The 21,291-nt window shown below is 49.6% G+C and overlaps 1 protein-coding gene across 1 annotated transcript in view; it reads right to left on the reverse strand.

The window, feature by feature from the left end:
* Positions 1–21,291, reverse strand: part of PLXNA1 (plexin A1) — a 161,873-nt gene that overhangs the window by 9,933 nt on the left and 130,649 nt on the right. Inside the window, exons 22-29 of the mRNA XM_062585859.1 lie at positions 16,154–16,410; positions 11,655–11,721; positions 5,838–5,984; positions 4,651–4,810; positions 3,965–4,068; positions 3,388–3,484; positions 2,451–2,641; positions 1,425–1,594 (exon numbers count right to left, since the gene is read on the reverse strand). Of these exons, the coding sequence (XP_062441843.1) occupies positions 1,425–1,594; positions 2,451–2,641; positions 3,388–3,484; positions 3,965–4,068; positions 4,651–4,810; positions 5,838–5,984; positions 11,655–11,721; positions 16,154–16,410 (1,193 nt within the window). The remainder of the gene's footprint in view (positions 1–1,424; positions 1,595–2,450; positions 2,642–3,387; positions 3,485–3,964; positions 4,069–4,650; positions 4,811–5,837; positions 5,985–11,654; positions 11,722–16,153; positions 16,411–21,291) is intronic.

Consider the following 21,291-nt stretch of genomic DNA (forward strand, 5'->3'; position numbering starts at 1 on the left):
AGCCAAACCTGGCATGGCTTCCTTTTCTAACGTAAGTCATCGTGTCTAAAATGCCTTGTGGCATTTCACACATCTCCCATGCTGGAGGAGGGGATTAACTGGGCTCCTCAAGGGACTCATTAGCACGTTTACTAGAAGAGGAGAATTTAGGCAGTGTCAGATACTGTACAAAAAATCTCTCAGTTGTAGAGGCACTGAGTCTCATGGTCAGCCTCACACTGAATGTTTGTGCCTTATTTTTATACGTGACACTCTTCATTGCTCCATGCCCCGTTCTCATGCCCCTCTCTCTTCTCCCAGGAGCATTTCTGGGCCTCCTCCCATTAAAGTGCTCTCAGATCTGTCATCCCTCAGCAGCAACACCCAGTGAATGCTTTTATCTTAGACAAAACACACTTCGTTCCCTAGGACTTTCCTAATGAGGGTACCGGGTGCATGTACATATTTCATTTGTGAAGGGAATGGCCTCAAGAAATTAGCTCCACACATCGAATTAGTGCCCAGAGATAAGCACAGGCATTAGTATGCAGGAGCCTGCATGCCCAGCCCCTGCGGAATGGGGCTTTTTTTCTCCTCCCTTGCCTTTCGCTCCTTCTTTTAATATAGAAAGCACAGTTATAAATCAGTTCCAAGCACTTCCACACTCTCACATCTCCATTTAAAAATGTTTCTTTTCCTGCCCTGCTAATTGCCAACAGTTACTGAACTATACAAAAGCAATTTGGCTGCCATTTAACAAATGCCAGACACGGGAATGTACATACCCGTCTTCAGTAATGGCAAGATCAGAGAGATGAAGTCAGTGAGGCAACAGAAAAGAAGAACGCCGAGGGGGGGGTTGTGCAGCACAAGCCAGCACGTACATGAGCCCTGGCCCCATCACAGTATTTACTGAGGTCTCATAAAGAGCTCCTCCCCACTTTTCAGAGTGATTAACAGAGCTGATGGGTGAAGTCTGCAGGCTAGGTTTTGGAGGATGCACACATGGCTTTGCACTAACTTTGTTATGGTATGCTTTGTTATGGTATGACTGGAGATCATGGTAAACACCTTTAGGACAGTCAAGACAAGAATACAGGCTGGCATCTCTAAAGGAACCTAAAGGACCAAGGAGCCTAGCCTCACTGTCTCAAGGTGAGAGAACTACCATAGTCCTCAACAGACTCCAGTCATAAGGGGGAGTGTGGTGCCTTGGACAGTGGGCTGTAACAGCTGAGGGAGCATAACATTCCTGGGATTTCTGTCTTACTACAGGAAGGCATACAAGAGATTTACCCACACCCAAAATACAAAGACATGGGATCCCTCATCCCAAGTCACTGCTAGAGGCAATCAGAGGCATATTTATGCTCCCTTGGGAAGGGCAAGAAGCATGGTTAGCTGTGATATCTTTAGCTATCCATCCTGCTGCCCCTCTCCATTACCAGTTACTCTTCCAGGTGTGCCTGACATCGTAATCATTGATCTGATGCTTATCAGCTTGTTCATCCAGAAAGTCAAACATGTATTTGATGGCGAGGGGCAGTGCGCTCCCACGGTGCGCTGTGCTGAAGATGGTCTCAAATAGGTCATCCACGAACTTCTGAAGGGTGCCCTGAGAAGAAGAAAGAGAGAAGGGCCACTCAGCAGTGCCCAGCACCAGCAGAGAGATGAGTACTGGTGTTGGCCTTTAAACTAATCTCACTGCTCTTTCTACCACCTGAACAGGAGCACAGTACAGCGAGTGCAATCATACTGGTTCTCAGTGGTTTATAATGGAATACAGAAACCCTAGTGATGAGATTCGTCCCTCATTGCATGATCTGGCATCCTAAAAGCATACAAATAAAAACCCCATGCAGAGCAAAAACCAAGTGGTTGTATGGTGCATCAAGGTGTTTATTTGGGACCCATCAAGGTACTAAAGCCAGAATACAAACATAACTGAACAAACCCTCAAGTCCCGTAAGAAAGGGAGCCAAGTCACAGAGGGGCTGACTTACACCAACCCCTGCAATTCAACACAGCCCTCCACTCTTCTCTAGGGTGATCTCAGACAAATAGCACCCGCCTTGCATTAGAGAAGATTTTATCTGTGCTGAGAGAAGTGGAACCCGCTGTGATGCCAAATGCCGTAGGTAATCACCATTCCTACATCACTGATTTTACAGCTTTATCTCAAACATAGAGGATGAGGTGCCTGCCCCAAGCAGCTCCGCTTTGCTTAGTGGAAGCGGCAAAGAGTGTAAAAAGCAAATAGTAAAAACCACTCAAGAAATATTCATTGAGGGGTTTGATACATAAAGACATCACCTCCAGCTCAGGAAGGCTCTGAGATCAAGAGAGAAGCTCCTTCTCTGTTGAAGTCTAATAAAAAAAAATTGCTTATCAATCCTAGAAAACCTGAATTGCTACCCCTCCCCACCAAGATTTCAAAAGCCAGGAGGTAGTTTGGGGTCTCTGTGCTATACCTTGGTGGCTAACAGGCGGGTCAGGTAGATTTCAGAGACCATCTTGCTGCCCCGGTCGCCTTCCCGCTGGTCCATGTGGTCATGGTTTTTCACTAGGTGCCAGAGTTTGGTGCCGCTCTCCAGGTCAGGTGTGATCATGGGGGTCCGTGAGCGCAGGCTGTCAGGGCTGCTAGCTGTCCGCAGCATGCTCTCTGCAAGCATCAAGCACAGCAGGAAACTCTCTTACCCTACTGACCTCCATTTCACCTCCAGCCTCTCCATTCCCCTTCGCTTCTGATGCACTGACTTCAGTGCATGTCACAGCCATGAAATACAAGCCATGGCCTTCAGCCTCCAAATTCAGCTGTGCTGGGCATCACCATGAATTGGGACCTCTGCTGGGGACTGTCCTCACAGCCTGTCAGGCTAAATTCAATCCTGGCTGATGTACATATGCCAGGATCATCTGATATTCTGTGAAAGGGATTCTGCAGAGGTCTGCTCTGTTTCCAGCACGGAGACGTTAGGATCACAGTCTGACCTCCTGCAATAGTCTGCACTGACCACAATATTCCCTTCCAGACTAGGGCTGAAACACATGGACAGCACACTCCATGGAGCCCTGAGCTATGCTCATTTAAGTGCAAAGCACTTCCATGCCTATTTGAATTAGATTTCAGGGGAATAAAATGGAGAGAACCCCTTTAGCAGTAGCCATCTGACACGTGACTCTCTCCCCCAGGTCCAACACCTTGCAAAGAGAGATGGTTCCCCGAGTATCTGCTCCCTCTGTGATGACAGAAAAAAACAGCATGATGCAGGAGAGTTTAGGGGTTTGGAGGAGCTTGTTCTATTGAGCTACAATTACAGTCATCTCCCCTATGCCTTTGGCCTGCAAACCCAGCCTCGTGCTACCAGTACACCAGGGACCACAGTCTAGATCTCCCTACACACTCACCGTATCTGCTGAGGGACTTGGTGAAGGTGGAAGAGTTGGAGATGTTGTATGCTGAGTTCTGCTTGGGCACCAGGGCTACTGAGGAGCCATCCGTCACCTAAAGGCAGAGATGATAAAAGCAGACTGTGACCCCAGGAGATGCACACAGCTAGGAGAGGACTAGTCCCACAGCAGAAAGAAACCATCAGCTTTTTGAGCCCACCATGGCTGGAATAGCACTGCACTCCATCCCAGGGACTTCTGCCTCCAGCAAAGATGACCTGCGTATCTACCTCTGCAACAGCTCAGAGACAGGGGTCAAAACATGAATCCACCAGAAACCTTGACATGAAAATGGCAGAGCAAGACACAGCTCTTCAGGATCACAGTCCTGAAGATGCCCCATCTAGTGCCTCTTTGAACAGACAGACCACAAACACGAGGATCATGCAGACCTCCTGACCACATCCTTGCACAAGCAACATGGTCAGGAAAACCAGGTCCAAGCTCTGACCAAGCTGAGGAGGGAAAGGAGAGGCTCAAGCTCTCAGTGAGCAGGTGACTACTGCTCACTGCTCTGTGCCATGGACAGCCTTACCTGGTAGTGGGCTAAGGTGTTTAGCCTCTTCCAGTCATTGTCAATCTTTGTGGTGACATCTTCATCCTGCAGTATGATCCGGGCCATCCTGCCCTGCCGCCACTCTGGCCCCATGAGGGAAAAGGCTTATGGTTAGCAAAGCGTTTGGAGCACAAAGCTAAGGCCTCACCATAAACAAGAGAGCCCTACCATCACCTTTTGCACCCAGCACTGCTGACTATCAACATGGTGTTAGGCAAAAGCCATCTCTAGGTACCCAAGGGAAGATGGCATAAATTTGAGTCTAGCAACTGAGTTTTCTTTGCTCCCCTCTTCCCCATCCTCCTGCCCCTCCTTCAGGAACGGGACTATTAACATTGTTCTCAAGTACTTCTGGCCTCCTTGGTCTTCAGTCAGCTCACACTACACCCTCGACCACAGCTGGAGTTGAGGTATCTCTTCTCCCCATTCTCTTTACTTGTAGGACTCACTCTCATCCTAGAGGTCCTCATGCTGGAGATTTCCCCGTGTGCACCAGCACTGTAATCCTAGCCAATACAGACTGGACAAGCATAAATGCAATGGTCCCTCCCACCAGGCATGTCCTGTAGGAGACTCACATTTCTCTGCCTTGCTTTGAACGCTTTTTGGCACTTGAGTGCTTTTTCTGGCACTCCTCATAGGTGAGTGCTTTGCCTCTTTCTTACCCAGGTCCATATCTCCAGCTTTGGGTCGCTGTGAATAGGGCACTCCCTTGTACACAGCATCCAGCAGCTTCTCTTTCACCTGTGTGATGGTGTCACAGTTCAGCACCTTGACAGGAATCTCAGGGGCGTTTTCATTCTCGGGGTTCACACAGTTCAGTGTCTGCGCAGCACAGGGGAACAGAAAGACTTGTGTTAGCAGAGGTTACACACTGGCTGCAAAGGCAGATCCAAGGACAGGCATCCATAGTCCCTATCTTCTCATCCCCAGGCCACTGTGGAGGTGCAGGCACACAGCATGTTTCCTGCTCCCTTTTTCTCCTTTCAATCTCTAAATCTCCAACCAGCCCCAGAAAGGCAGCATGGTGCCAATGCAGGCATCCAAGGGGAGCCAGCAAACCATGCCTAAATCACCAAAAACCTGTCTAGTCTGAACAAAGTCCATGCATAGAGAGATTTCTAGCCTGTAGAGGCAGGCACAGAAGCCATGGGAGGAGATCCTGCCTCTACTTCTTGAACAGCAGAGGTGGAGACAAGCAGTCCCAATCCCTCCAAAGGTGTGTCTTCAAATGGACAGAGCACCAGATAATGTAGGAAGGCTGTCAGATAATCTCAGTTTTGGACAGGAAAAACTTGATATTGGTAACAAGTTCCCTAACAACGTGACCCTTGCTCTTAACTCAGGCAAAGATACAGGAAGAACAACCAGCTGTATGTTTAGCCAGGGAAAGAGCTTGGCTTAACAGGCAGCTGGACAGAGCTGATACAGGAGAAGGAGTATTCCTTCATGACCGACAGCAATCTCAAGACTCTAACTCTTGACCTCCACCCAACAGGAGCCGCTGACTTGATGGTCCAAATATCAGTTGTACTTGACAGCATCTTTGTCCCGATGTCTCTCAGTGTCATGGGGTTTGCCAGGAGAGTTGGGGAGGGGAACACAAATTGTGTTCAGCTTTCTCAGCTCCATGGCAAGAGCGAACCTTGCCATGCAACAGCCCCATTTTCTGACCCCACCTGAGTCAGGCACCATGCAGACAGAGCAAGAGGCAGCTCAAAACTGCTGGAGAGAAGAATGAGACAAACTGCTCTCTGTGAAATATTCTGGCTGCCTCAAAGACCTTGTTAAATAACTGAACTGAGGGGTCTCAGCAAGAACCGGTACTGGTAAGGCTCCTGCTTGCACTAACCAGCATTTTGTAGTCAATCTGCTGCCGGATAAGCTTGTCTTCACTGAGGGAGTAGCGAGCCTCTCCTGTGATGGCATCGATGGGTCCTTTCTCCATCTGCTGTTTGATGGCACAGTACAGCATGAAGAGTGGCTCCCCAGCACACTCCTATGGAACAGGGGGTGGAAGGGAGGAAGAGAGAGGGGTGAGAAGATGCCAGGCACCAGTTTTGCCTTTCAAGAAGAACCACAGTGACAAGAGCCTGCTCTGTCCCTGCAGGACAAAGCCCTATAGGTGGATTTATAAATGATCTCCAACCTTTGACCATGACTGCAAGGACTGCATAGATTCACTTCTTCCCTTGAATCATTCATCCTCTCTTTCCAGACCAGGTAAAGGTTATCCCTTTGCTTATAAACCCATAGACCCAGTTTCCCAGCAATTTACAGACACTCACTGATGAATCCTACTCATTCCACAAGGAAAAAATAAACCAAAAAGGTTAAACTCAGGGCCACTGACCAGTAAAGCTGCTCTAAGATCAAAGAGGAGATGGATATGACTTTGCAGAGCTGTGTCAAGCATGTTGGGTTTGGGGACTTTCTGTGTATGGAATAAGAACTATTCTCTCTGAGCTAGGGGCCTGGCAAAGCTGAGAAAAACACCTGAAGACCTGAAAGCCTGAAGGCTCTCCCCCAGAAATCAGGGATGCAGTTTTGGCTTCTGACAAGTGCCCAGCCTTTTGTGAGCAGAGGGTCAAAGGAGATTTCTTCACACAACAGCTAGCCACAGCCAGCCAGATGCAATGGGAAGGAAAAGCAAGAGATCAATTCACTGACAACCCTACCGCTTAGCCTCCAAACGATGGAGTAGACTGGGCAACAAGCTTCCCTACAGTTAAGCCACTTGCTACCTACACTTTTCCCGCTGCCAAACCCTTACGGTCAGAGCCAGCTCTAGCCCATCAGTGTAGCCACATCAGTGCTGATCTCCTAGGTGGGAGTAAGGAACCAAAACTAGGTGCTCCTCAGGAACGAAGTCTGAATGTTGAATCTGCAACATCCTGGCAACAGCCAAGGACGTGTCAAGGTTGGAGATACCAGCCAGGCTCTGACCACAGGCAGGGTGGGTGAGGATGACACAGGGAGGCTGGCAAGTGACACCCCTTTATCACCCAGGGTTCAAACCTCTCCCTGAGCCGCATCCCAATGTGCCCTTCCAGATATAGGTGTTAGTCCTCACAGGAAAAATAGATAACATGGGAGCAGAGAGGACTAGGAGAAATCCCAACAGATTTTACCCCACCAGCCCTCATCCTTCCTTCCCAGCCGCCTCACAAATAAATTGTTCTTTGGTGCAAAGTGCGGCTGCTCTCCCTGTCACCATATGCTGTTAGCATCTCGTTAGCATCTGCGGTAATTAAAGAGACAGCTGCTAACGAGCAGGAACAGGCATACATCATCCCCAGACCTTCCGACAACACGCCTGTCTTTGAAATTATGTTTCATTTGCAAACTTGGCTTCATTAAGTCAGCTTGGAAAAGTGAGAGAAGGAGACAGAGACCCAAGGTGGGTGCTACACTGCTTATTAACAACTGTCTTACAATGTGCAAGCACCAGACTGACCATAAAGCAATAAACCTGCATGGTGCTCCCGTAGCAGCCCAAGCCAGCTACTCCAGCCACAAAATAAAGACCAGGAGTCACTTCCTTTAATTGCTTACAAAAGCTCCTAGTAAAACTTCCAGTAGGGGAAAGTGGCACAGATGAAGCACAGAACTGGAACAGCTTTCCCAGTCACATCTTGATTCCCTGCTCCCTTCTCAGCTCACAGACTTCCTCTCTCCTGGGCAGCCCTGGTACCCAGCTTTGCATAGAAGTGTGGTGTTTGAAAGGACCCATTACCAGGGCGAACTGCCTTCAAAAAACATCCTGAGCAGTGGTCTGGTTGGCATCACACATCCCTCTCATTGCCCTTGACAGCAAATGCTGACAGGGAGGGTGTGAACCACAAGAGATCTACCAATCTGGCCTGGTCTCACCACTGGGAATCCAGCTGTTCCTCAGCTGTGTCTCAGCATTACCTCTTCCACTGCTCAAATGCTGGCCTGGCTGACACAGGATAAACCTCATTTTGGATTCGGGGGTGAGATCTGGCCTTATTGTGCCCTTGCAAGACTGCACAGCCTCCCCAGAGGGAACAGGTATGAGCAGTCGTAGTCACTTCCACAGCACCATGTGGACTTTCTGTTGCTCATGCAGTTCCCAGGATCTCTCTGTGGATCCTGGTTTCCCTCCAATCTGTCAGGTACCCTCATCTCAATGCGAACAGCTGCCCTGTTCTCCTGATACTGCACATCTTCCACATTACAGCCTCTCTCCACTTGGCTTTTCCACCTGTCCCAGTCCCTGCTCTTAACATCCTGCCCACCTCCAAGACCTCACTCCAAACCTCACTGTCTGCTGCCAGCTGGCTGGACTGTGGCATTCAAGACTATCCCTAAAAATCTCTCACCTCATTTTAGTGGCTGGTGAACCAAGAATAAAGTATCTTCAACAGGGCCATAACTTTTTTTTGGCTTCGGCCTCACTGCAGAGCACAGAGGGATCAAGAGCACTGAGCAGTGAAGTGGGCTCTCCCTTGGTGGCCCTCAAGGACCTAGACCAAGATGCTGCCATAGGCCACAGCAAATTGAGTTGCTATCAGAGGAGAACAATTCAGGATATGTCCCTGACACAGCCAGAGACCATCAAAATGAAAGAGGATGTGAGAAACTGGCACCTGTTTTTTTGACCCAAGCTGGGTGGTAGGCCCACGATGATCTTCACAGGGTGAGATATGACAGGGGACCTCTGAGGCCTGGGACAGGCCACCCTGCTGGCTGATCAAAAGCCAAACACAGCTACGTCCATGCTCTTTGCTGGCCCCTGGACAGAATTTGTTCACCTCCAGAGGGAATAACTGAGGAGCAAGGCCCCGGGGGAGTCTCTCCATGGAAGTGGCTGAAGAAGCGACTCTGCACCAACTCCCGCACACAGCACAGACGCATGCACACACGTGTATTGATACATGGGGAGCGGCCTTAGGCAGGCTGAGGCGAGCCAGCTAACACTCAAAGTGTCTTATTGACTAGATTTAGCTCATCAGGCACCTAATATTGTGCATTTTTCAGTGCTTGTCTCAATTTATCCCTCTCCCTTTCCCCAGGGTGTCTCATTAAGAGTCTGATAAATGCTACTACAGGGCCCAGTGAAAGTGCCAGGCTTTGCTGACTGCAAGCTGCTGCCTTGCCTTCATCTCAGGCCCTGGGAAGGGAGAAGCAAGGCCTGGACCTCTGCCCTTGAACATAATCCACACTGCCAAGCCACACATGGAGGGAACATCATGTGCTTGAGCCACTGGCCACCTTGTGCCACTCTGTGTCTCCCATGATGCTGGAGCTGCCCAGGAGGGCTGCCCCCTCCGTATCACCACTCAGAGGGTATTCGTGGAGCAGGGTCCCCAGCCTTTCTGCCACCAGCCATGAGGCAAGCTCTCCTTGTGGCACAGCTGGATTTGCCTGGGCTGCGCAACTCCCCAGCGGCGTGCCGAGTCCAGCTCCGGGCACCCACACAGGCGGGTTTGCTGAGAGGCGAGTTGGCAGCTGGGCACACATGGACCCAGGCACGTCCGCCTGCCTCATTTACATGCACAATTACCGCAGTTTGGTGCAAGGCATATGTTTCCCTGCTGGCAAACTGTCTGCTACAATACCTGCTCCATCCAGTGCACGGATTTCTTCTGCTTTTGTTACCACCTGTGATCTTCATCACCAGAAGACAGATGAAAAAGGCCCTGTGGGGGTCTCCTGTGGTGGGGCTGACCCAAGAAAGATCAAGAACGCATCCTCAAGTCTCTTCCAGTCTAACTTGAGTGACTGAAGCAATGAAGTTTCAATCACTTCCCTGGAAAGGTGATCCCCAGCATAACGAATCTTATTGCCAGCAGCTTCGTCCAAGCCCTCTGTGTATATTCCTCCCATAATTACATACCTCAATCAGATTCTTGTTCCTGCTACTAACCCACAGAGGCTAGGGGCAATTTTCCCTGTCAATGCCTTGGCTTAGCCAAGTACTTTGCAAAAACAAGGTGCCCTGGTCTCATCCTCATGTCCTCTCTTCCTGCTACTCCTTATTCTCAGACATACATCACCAGGGACAATGTGCTTGTGCACTCTCTGAAGGAGGACAGGGCCATACAACCATCGATGCAGGACAGTAATGGTAAATTAATTGCTCCAAAGCAGCTTCCAAACAAGATTAAGATGCCCCAATGATCTTAACAAAGGACCCAGGCTGGCAGGGACAAACAAGATAGTCAGATCATGCATACAAAACCAGCAAAGACCCCTCTGAGCATCAGAAGAACATGTGTCGTGTTTTGCATTGCCAAGGCGCATTCTTGCCCACTTCAGGAGGTCCTAAGGGAGTTTAGCCACAATGAGAGCTATTCTTCTCTGTCTCTTGGATCCCTCAGAGTCACCCAGGCCTTCTACTACTGTCACACTGTCAGAGCAGGTCACCAGCAGAAGCACATCCAGTGACACCTCCTGAGCTGACAGCTCCCACCTGCTCCCTGGACATCACCCATCATCTCTCCCAAAGGGGGATCCAACCCCTTGCTCAGCCCATTTGCCTCCTGGAGTGGGTTGCATGGTCCTAACTCATTATACCTGGCACAGCCATAGCAAGGGGGAGGGATTCCCCTCTAGGAAAAACTGTGGCATGAAGAGGATGCAGGGAGTTTGAAATCTCCCTGTGAATGGCACAGCTTTTCTCCCCTCCACCCCTGGAAAGATATCTCCTCTGCATGCTACAGCTAGATTTTTATAGATACAGGCTATCCCTCGATAGAGGCAAAAAGCCAAGTGCATGTAAGTGATATTATAAATCACCTCTTGTTGACAATCACTTGAGTTCTGCACAGTCTCCTGCTCACTCTCATCTCTTGGCTGGAAATGGTTCAAACCCTCTTTATCTTAATGAGGGATGAAATCCCACAAAAACGGCTGCATGCCACCCAGCCTCACTGAGCTGATGCCAGGCAAGTTCCCAAGAAATTTCTCTGCTGATTGACAAACCAGTAGCAAATCCACAAACACTGTCCATCTAGCCCGTTTGATCCCAAAGCACTACAAGGACAGAGTTGGGTATCCACGGGCTGCAGCTATGGCAATATAACCTGCAGGACCACTAGTGGCAGCCTTGGGAGGGGAATAAACAGCAAAAGCAAAGACAAGAGGGAGAAGATATTCCCCTACCAAAGTGCCTCAGTTTCAAAAAACAGATGAAAAAAAGCAGCAGTTTTAATTAGAGAGTGCAGCACATCAAACTACAATTCAAATGAGCAGCAAAAATCCTGCAGCCACAGTCATGTCTGCAGAGGGACCAAATCCTGAGGCTTTTCCCTTTGAATTACACAGGCAAAGGCAAGGAGGGGGGAATGCGAATCCACTCATAAAGTATTCAGCTGAGTTGCTACAAATCTAGTCTTTCTAAATGTACTGTTTTCATGAAGATCTCAAAAACACTATGCATTAAGCAAACTGGACTGGATTTTATTTCTCAGTCTCAAGCTACATCCCCAGAAGGTGAGCCAGAATCACAAATCACATTTCAGAAACAAAGGAAGAAAACCAAGACTTGGAAGTGATCTGTAGTCCATTAGGGTATAGCAGAGCTCAGGAAAAACACCGTTCCCACAGATCAAGTCCATGTGCATAACACACTGTCCCATTGCAGCGAGACAGGAACCCATGTTCCCTTCCACACTGGGTTAGCAACCGCTCCCAAACTCACCTTCAAAAACTTGTACAGGAGAAACGTAAACCAATTCGTCAACATCTTCTCTGCCACTGACTCCGTTCTGTAGAGGAGGCAGAGAACAAAGCTGTCAGGAGAGCATACTGAAGGTCTCTGATGTTTCCCACAGCAACCTCAGCCTTGGACCTTGGCTAAATTTTCTTTGGCTTTAAAAGGTCAGACCTGGAAAGGCAGGAAACTGAAAGCAAAGGGGCATAAGCAGAAAGCAAAACTCGTAGTTACTATGAAAAAGATCTAAAGATAGTGCTTGCTAACCCATAAAGAGCTGGGCAGTGAAAAGCCTGCCCATCTGCAATGCTGAGCCATATCAACCCTCCAGGAAGTAGAAGCAAACTGGTCTACAGCGTATTTAGAGAAGTGGAGAGAGCTGAGAATGATATTGTGGACATTCACTGGATGCCCATCGGACACCCTACCCCCAGTAGCTTCTAAAGTTTGTTTCTTTTATCACGTCCCACTGAAAATGGGCACTTTCCTCCATGAAAGAAGGATTGTATGAGAAACCCAAGCTGAATGAATGTCAGTAAATCTACTTCAAGCTCCCCAGTAAAGGAAAAGCATGACCTGAAAGGAAGAGCTGAGATTGTCAAGAAAGATCAGATCCCAACCTATGTTCCCATGACAAGAGCACCTCCTCCAAAATTGGCAAATGCCTGATTTAGCTTGAAACTCCTCTCCCCCATCTGGAAGTTGCTGCTCTGCCTACGTCACTCAATGACACTGCTGTCCTGAAATGGCCAGCATTGCCATTACACCACTACTGGGTCACATAGGATTTCCCAGCAAGATCCAAAGTAGCAAGTAGCATTGGGTCCTTACAGCCTCTAAGCCCAGGACACAGTAGCAGAACAAGGAGGACAATCAACATGAACAATGGAGGGATAAAGAAAAGTTTTCCCCATCCCAAACTGGTCCAGCTCTCTGTGCAAGGTCTGTTCAAAAAAAATCACCAGATGAGAAGAGGACATCTGGTTACTGGCTCTCAGTGGTGGTGGTGAAGTTTTGGGAGACAAGGCTTTGCAGCCTAGCTCCACTCTGCTTCCTTGCCCTTGGATCTGGAGGCTCTCAGGCAGGGACGCAAAGCCCTGCAAAATACAGAGGGCAGCAGTCCATGGAGAACTGGTGTCTGCAGCTATTGCTCAAATTTTGGTATTAAGGACCTCTGCGAGTCTTTTGAGAGATGATCAACTCAAAAGGCTGCAGCCCACATGGCCTGGGATAAAATGAACACTAGATTTAGATCTGGTGATTTCAACCCCAATGTTTTAGGTCAAACTTATCCTCAGTGCTAATTCAGCTGAAAACAAGAGGATTAAAAGGAGAAATTAGTAACAGTCAACGGTTGGAAGCTTGAGATGATGTCACATCACCACTTCTCAGCTTGCTGCCTCTGCCATACTAGCAAAGACACTGTATCCCTAGGAGGAAGAGTAGGGTCAGGCAGGAATAGCGTTAGGTGCAGCAGATCAGAACAGGGTGTGGGGACTGCAAGGTGGTGGTGCTTCAGTGACAAGGGGGAGATGGTCAGGCATAGAAGGAGCTGAAGATGACACAGGACCCAAGTGTATCACACGGTCCTATGAGGACTGCTTAATGTGTCTGTATCTGCACCACAGGCTGGTCTCGCTGCCACAGGATTAAAATTCACCTTAACAAGTCCATTATTTTTAAAGTTGCTTTCACTCCTTTTAAAATAAAAACACCAGCTAGCCCCTCTTAAAATTCTCCAGTTATTCTTGTTCCGCTTATCCATCCATTAATCATCAGGTTACCACTTTCAAATGCAGATGGTCACAAAAGCACAAGTAATGCTAATGACCTCAAGAGCACAGTCGCATTCCTGTTACACCAGGGGAACGGAGAGAAAAGAGTCGATTCAAGGAAAGAAAAAAAAATAAAAAAAAAAAGGACAGAAAGAAACCAAATCTCAGAGCCACCAAGAGGCCTCCCTGTGAGATAATGGCAATGCTAAGCAGGGAAGACAGGACAGAACAGTTCCTGGCAGCAGATGGTTTGGGTAGAAAATCCACTTTCCCAGAGTTCATTCAACCTTGGGGCTGCACGGACCTTTCTCTTGTGCTAATGGACTTAGCCCTTTCTGCCCTCTCTGGAATAGTTCAGTCCTCCTTAAACTATTAGGGGATGGTAATACCTGAGCCTCTAGAGGAGAGAAGCCTTCCTGCACCCTGTCAGGAAAGATTAATTCATCAAGGGGAAGAAAAGAGACAAGGAAAAGGACGTGGGGAGAAAGCCAAGGGAAGGGGGTGGACTGAAGCTATTCAACAGACATCCTCCCCTGCTCCCAAACTAGGTCCTTTATGGACAAGCCTGCAATAATCATCTCAAGTCAGCTTCCATAGCTCCTCCGGTGAGCCAGTGCCACAGCCCAGGCTTCGGAGGATGTTTGTCTTCATCTGCAATAGAGCCAGATGCCACAGCGATGGAGGGATTATCCAATAACAAAATAAATAACAGCTCCTCCAGTTAGATCAATGTTAATCCCATTGCTGCAGGAGTAAGTACATTCTCACACCCAAGAGCAGGGCTAATCAAAGGGATGGAGGAAGAACTGTCCTGAACTCCACTGGCTCGGTGACATGGCCCAGAAAGAGCAAAATCTCTTTCTTACATGTTATGAGGGGAGGCACAAGTAAGGTTCCGGCCCGGAGATCTCATGCCTGCCTGAAGCCTCCCACAGCTCCATCTGCAATGGGTCCCTGAGCAACACTGCTTGGGCCCAACCCTCCTTGGGCCGCCTGGCCCTTGCTGGGTCTGCCCTCGTGCTGCTCCCACCGCTCAGGCACCGCAGCTGCTGGCCTCGGTGCACTGCCTCTTATTTATATTTTATTGATTTGCTTCATTCCAGAGTCTTGTTCCGATGGCAGCAGCTTTGTGATGCTCTGAGAGACACAGGAGCTGAAAATGTAGTTTTAATATTTCAAGGAAGCTGGTTGTCACGGGTAAACGGGAGAGGGATATTTAGAAGGGAACAGCATCAGAATGCGCTTGGGGAGCATCAACGGAGGACACGCAGGTCAGCATCTCCAGATCCCACTCCCTTTACAGCCAGGCACATCTATTCCACACCCCCTCCCTGGCACATTTCTAATAACTAAGAGATTAAGGGTTCCTCATACTACCCTTTGAATGTAGCTGACAAGTGAAGCAGAGAGAGATGTGCCTAAAGAGACAGGCTGAGGAAAGATAGCTGGGACATAACTGGGAACCGCTTGCACCTGCATTTTCTCCAGACATCTCCCCAACATGCTCTGTCCAGTCTGGTCCTGCCATGAATTCTGGTTGGCGTTTGAAAGACATCCTGCTTCCCTCAAGGTTTTCTGGTGTCATGTCATAGCCCTGAGCCTTCCTCATCACAGGGAGAGGGGTGCAAGTGTTGCTGCATCTCCCCTGGAGGCTCACAGTACCAGGACAGCGGCAGCAGAGAGATCGGGAGGCATGGCACGGCATGCAAAGGGGAGAGGAGGATAGCAGGGACGGCCTCGAGCGGGGCTGGTAGAGCTTATTAATTGTTTTTGTTCAGCACTCGGTGTATCTTTCAATATTCATCAGCCCATGATGAAGGAGAGCTCAGAGCTATCGTTAAATATTGATGGGCGAGGCAGACGCATGGCAGAGCTTGGCACACTGCCTCCTGCTCGCGCTCTCCCCCAGCCCCTGCGAGACTCCCTGCTTGCGAGGATACGCTCAGCTTTCACAGGAAAACCCCCGCGTGCCCTGCAAGGTGGGCAGGCGCCAAAAGGCAGCAGGGAAAGGAGCTGCCCACGGCCAGCTCACGGAGGGACTCCCCTAAGAGTCGCCAACAACAAGGCTGCTGCGAGGTTGTTCACGGGTGAGGGGAAAAGCAAGAGCTGCCTCACGTGCTGGGAGATGCAGGGAGCCACGCAATCACCTGGAGAGGGGAACGCAGGCAGCAGCGTTGCTGCAGTGACAGGCGCTGCCTCGCTGCAGTGTCTGACACCAGCCAGCATCTCCCCCGCTCCAGCCCACGCAGCCATCAGCCGCAGAGCCGTCGCTGCCACCACCTGAGCCTGTGTGGACCCATATGGGCCAAACTGGAGCAAAAACCTCACCAGCGCTGCACCTGCACATCCACGTGGCCGGACAGGGTGGTCCCAGTCCCCACACCCCTGCTTCGTTCTACAGCATCGCTAAGTATCACTTGCATAGAGGCAAGAAAATGCTTTACCATGGGTCCAACGCAGCAGATGCTGCCACAGCCAACACTAGCATCACCAACTGCATCCCTAAAGGACCCCAATCTGTGTGCATGCACAAACAGGGTTAGCCATGCACACACCAGCTAGCAGATTTGGCTTGAAGAAGCCAGTCTGGAGGAACTACAGGAGACCCATAATGACACCAGTGGACAGACTGGTTGCACTGTAAGGCAGTTGTCTCTGTCCCCCACTGCCCACCTTCCCACAGCACCCTGTGCCTCCTGGATGGACACTCACCTCCTCAAGAGCAACTTGGGGTGGTTCTTACTCTCCAGGTTCTTCTCAATAAGGTCAGAGAGGAGCTGCTTCAGCACTCCCGTGGCATACTCCATCTCTCCCTGCAGTGCTGTCATGATGAGGGAGGCCACGTTGCCGCGGTCCCGCATGGAGAAGCTCCGCTGCGCTTCCAGCGTGCGAATGAAGGTCAACAGGAAGTGTTTCTTGTTCAAAAGCTGCCCAAAGAGGGTCAAGGACTTCTCCACATTTGCCTGTACCTGCAAGGATAGAGCAAAGTCAGTTGATAAGCACAAGGGCAATGAGATGGTGGTGGCTGAGCCTCACAAGACCTGGACTCACTCTCCTCCTGCAACAACATGGTGAACTTAGAAACACCTATCTGGACATGCCCTGCCAAGACATCACAAAATATACCATAGGGAATCCAGAAATACCAATCAATACATCAGATATTCCCACAGCATCCTCCAGCAGCAGCTGCCATGGGTGCTTCAGGACATGGGGGAATTATCGCCAGGGGGAGCCAGCATGCCCAGTCTCTCCAATCTGTGGAGACAGTCTTGGCCTTCTACCCCGGTCGCTGAACAGCTGCCTCATGTCACAGAGATGAAGGTTCAGGTCCCTTCCATGGAAAGGGAGGTGCTAGCAAAGGCTGGCAAGGCACAGCCCTTCCTCCCTGTCCCAGGCAACCTCCCGGGGACCTTGCCACAGTGAGCACCACAGTTCATTCTATGTTGTCTTTAGAGGCACTTTCTACAGAGAGCTTTAAATCTGCTGCCCCACAAAGTCTCTGAATACTGTTTCTCTAGGGGGTATGAAAAAGTGTAAAAAAGAAGCTGGATTTACTCTCTCTGTACTATTAAGCTCCCTCTTTAGTAAACAGCTTCACTTTCTTCCAGAAGCATTACCTAATGTATAACCCATGCTAAGTGCCAAGCAGCACAGTCTCACGGAACTACCGTGTACACACTTGCATACAAAGACTCTTCCCCTAAGATGTGTGCGTGCACACACCACACACATGCACTTCTCTCACATGTAACACTTCATCTCTGAGAAGAAAAAAAATACAATTTTCTATTTCAACTAACAAGAAGGTCAAGTCTCATCCAAGACCCTGCAATGTGCCCTTCAGATACTGCAGACTGAGCACTTGCCCCTTTTTACCACTCATAAAGCAAGTAAGGCCAAAATACTGAGCTCTGCAGACAGCACAACTGTCTGGTTTTGGGGTATGGATTTCAGACAGAGAAACAAGCAGTAATGGAAATCTGGGTCTCCACCACTCTAGACACAGACTGAAATATCACTCTTACTTCTGAGACGGCCGAGGTTGTATTTCAGGATGTACTTGGTTCTGTACTGCCTGGCAGGGACTGGACTGGGATCCTTTCATCTCTACACTGCCTTCATTAGCCCAGCTCTGGTCAGCAGTGACCAAAGTTCTTATCAGAAATGAACATTTTTTACACATCGCGTTTTCCCATTAGAAAAGATGGTTTCCTCTGAATAAAAGACTCGCTGTGGTAAAATGTCAATTTTAATGATTTTTTTCCCCTTGCCTTCCTGATTGGGAGAGTAAGTGAAAAATTTCATTTCATGTCGATATTTGGAGACAAAACAACACTTTTCATTTCAAAACATCAACTCAAAATGAAGAACAGGGTTTTGACACATCAAATCATTTTACTTCAATCAAAACTTTGGATTGTCTTTCTTTAGTTCAGAGAAATTCCTCACTGTTGTGACTTCTCCCTTCCAAACAGCTGATGATTCCCACAGGACCAAGAACAACAGTAGTAATAATAAATAATAATAATAATAATTCCCACTCAGTCCTTGTCACCTTGTTGTTTCTGCATTTCCACAGCATGGACCCAAGGGTCACAGTGAAGAGTGCACCGTCACCAGCACCCTCACAGACAGAAAGTATCTGGGGGACAGAGTCCTACTGCACTGAGGTGTCCCCAGAGGGAGATGGGCCCATGACAACTCTCTGCCTTTGGGGTTCTTCCCATGGACAACACATGAGCAAGTACACAGCTTCACTTACTCTAACACAGCTCAGAGGATAATGTCCTGATAGGAACGTAAGTGCTTTAAGTTACCTTCTCCAGCAGTGTCTCACTCCTCACTACATGGAGATCTTGATGCATTGACACTGCTGACTCCAGCACCTGAGGTTAAGCAGCATCAATAGTTCCCTGCCCTGTCTTAAACCTCTGGGGATCAAACTATCAGACTGCCTGCTCCTGTATTAACTGAGCGCGTCCCCACTGCAAAGGCATTTCACATCGCAAGAGCCAGGTGAGCGCAGCACAGGAACACAAGCCCCAACACCAGGAGCAGCAGTGCCCTGGCAGCACAGGCTGTCCCCATCCACGAGGACCCTGGAGTCTTCTTTGGCTCTGAAGACACTCTTGGTACACTTGTGCTGGCAGAGCTGGCTCCAGCACCGTGGCTGTCCTGGAGACATTCCAGATCCACTGGAAAAGCCTGGAAGAATGAGGACTGGAGTGTTTCAGAGCTCTGCATCCCGACACCTAGGCACTCCCATGCTTACATCAGGGATGGTCAAGGCCATGTAGAGGAGGGTTGGGAAGGGCTTTCTCCCTTCAGCACCCAACGGTGAGCAGAGGACAAAAGAGCAAGCCACCACTCGCACGGAGCCGTGCAGCACCGGCAGCACAAACGCGCCTGCTGAACAGAACGAGCGCTGTCCTCCGGAGACGCAGGGATCAGATGGCATGATCCGATCAGAGCTGCCTTCCCAGCGAGCGGAGCAGCCAGAGCTCGATAAGCTGGGGAATTGGTCCTGTCCGACAGAAGTGTTCTTATCGGGGCCTTGACAGGCAACACGAGAGGAGGCAAAATATCCATCACAGGCAGGACGAGCAGGCTTGGCGCCGGCAACGCCTGAGCTCACCCCGCACACGCACACGCAGACACGCTGCCTCCCTGCCTGGCTGGGGCTCCGTGTTTAACTTGCTGATCATTAGCAGAAATAAATGAACAATACTGAATTAAATATTTAATCAGGCTTAAATTCTCACAAAGCAATGAACCTCCCCCCCACAAACCTAAAGAGAAAGGGAGCTGGTAATGATGGTTTAATACTTGGCTGCGGATTAGCGTCTGCCTGAGCAAGTGCTGTTTCCCTCCCGTCACTTGCAATAGCTAATGTTACATTCTGAGTAAAGAGACAAATAAAAGCAAACCTGATTAAATTATATGAAGCTTACACAACTGTAGTTGCCTTATTTAATCTCTTTTGGGCTTTTTTTGCTCCTTCACAACTTTAACCCTTTGTTTCCCAGACAAGGCTGAGCCTGTTTACTTTCTCTACAGGGATGTTTTGAATTTGGAGAGCTGGAAGTGGGATAAACCCACAAACTTCTGCCCAGCCCCCTGCACTCCTATGGCCAATGCAAAATTACTCCACTGTAATTTCCTCTCCAGGGCTCTGCCACATCTAGTTTGATATTGTTTCCACTCTTCTCCCCTTGGGAGAAGATCCCGTATCAGAAAAGATTTCCTGCTCCTCCTCCCTCTACCATGCTCCTTACACAGAGCTCTGTATGAGCTCTCACTCCCTTCTGCTGGGGCTCCCGCAAAGCTGGTCCCTGCGGAGCTGCCGGAAGCAAGCGCAGACCGATTGTGAGTGTGGCCAGCCAGCAGCCTCCGCAGTGCTGGCCCAAAACGCTACCCAGGAATTTTGACTGCAGGGAAGGAGGAGGAGGAGGCGGTAGCAAATCCTCAATCTGCCCATGCTTCACAGGAGCCAAGCATCTGCCCCTAGACCGGAGGAAAGCAGAAACTTCGGAGAGCAGCTGGATCCCACAGCAGTAGCCCTTGCACTTCTCCATAGGGAAGTTAGCTATCACGCAGAACTGAAACCCCAGCCTCACTCACCCTACCTCCAGGTCCTAGTCTCCCAAAGAGGTAATGTGGACATGGCTCTCCAGAGGGGAGGCAGAGCTAAGTTTGGCCCAGACAGGTAGATTCACCAGGGTGTCCTCCCCGGACAGGTTAGCATGGAGAACCAGCACAGCAACATCAGCTCTGGTCCCAAAGGCCAGGCTCTGCCGTAGGGAGGTTCACGGTCGGTACCTCCCCCTTGCCCTTTGGGGAAAAAACTTAAGAGCAAAAGCAGAGCTGAGGTTAAAACCTGGCATGGACAGGAAGATCTATACCAAAGGAGGGCTATTCTCACACCCAGGGCACTAGTCCCTGGCCATCACACCAGAGGTACCGCTTGAGCCGCTTGCAAGCCTTGTCTGCAAAGGGAAATCCATGGAAACAGGGTCCCCATGGCCTCCACAGCTGAGATTAGACTACAGGAACAGGCCAGGCAGAGGGCTAGATCCCCTCGCTTTAGCTACACTAGCTTACAACATCAGCATGTGCACTCGCAGTTGGTAAGAGCTTGTTGTATTGTAATCTGTAACCATGCATCTTGCACCAGGGCTGATTACTTCTCCTAAATACATTGTGAAGCCCACGTCAACATTAATTACTGTGCCAGGTCAGCAGCAAGGGGAAGCTAAGGTCACCCCTCCTCACCTCTCCAATCAAGGGCGGCCTCACTACCCCAGCAAACAAAAAGCCAACTGCTGTGCACTTGCATGCACTAAATTAAACAGACATGGGGAGGCCAGGCGAGGAGGGGGAACTGGTTTGGGGAGCAGAGGAAGGACAGCACGGGTGGGTTCTGCACAGGGGAAACAAAGCCAGGGAAGCAGATGATGTTGGACAAGTCTGCTGGAAATAAGTGGCTGGTCAGGCATCAAACAAACCCAATTGAATAAAGCAAGTGCCGTAGAAAATGACAGCAGCAATGATATTAATATAAATATTGATACTAATGTCAGAGAGCACAGCAATCATTTGGCGGCCAGCCTGCACTCACATTGGCTGGCACATGGCAAGATGCTTTCTGCCATGGACCTGGAAGAACAGGTAGGCATCCAAGCCCACTTGCTGGACGACGAGACAGCCTAAGGGCAGCAAGATGTCCCTAAACCACTATGCCCATGCTGGCAGGAGCCACAGGCTTCGCCTCCATGCTGCAGCTCTGAGCAAGCACTGCCTGCTTCAGCTCCTGCAGATGGGCTGCAGGCACCAGCCCAGCGGGCTAT

The sequence above is a fragment of the Rhea pennata genome, chromosome 12 (assembly GCF_028389875.1).
Source record: "Rhea pennata isolate bPtePen1 chromosome 12, bPtePen1.pri, whole genome shotgun sequence".
Lineage (NCBI taxonomy): Eukaryota > Metazoa > Chordata > Aves > Rheiformes > Rheidae > Rhea > Rhea pennata.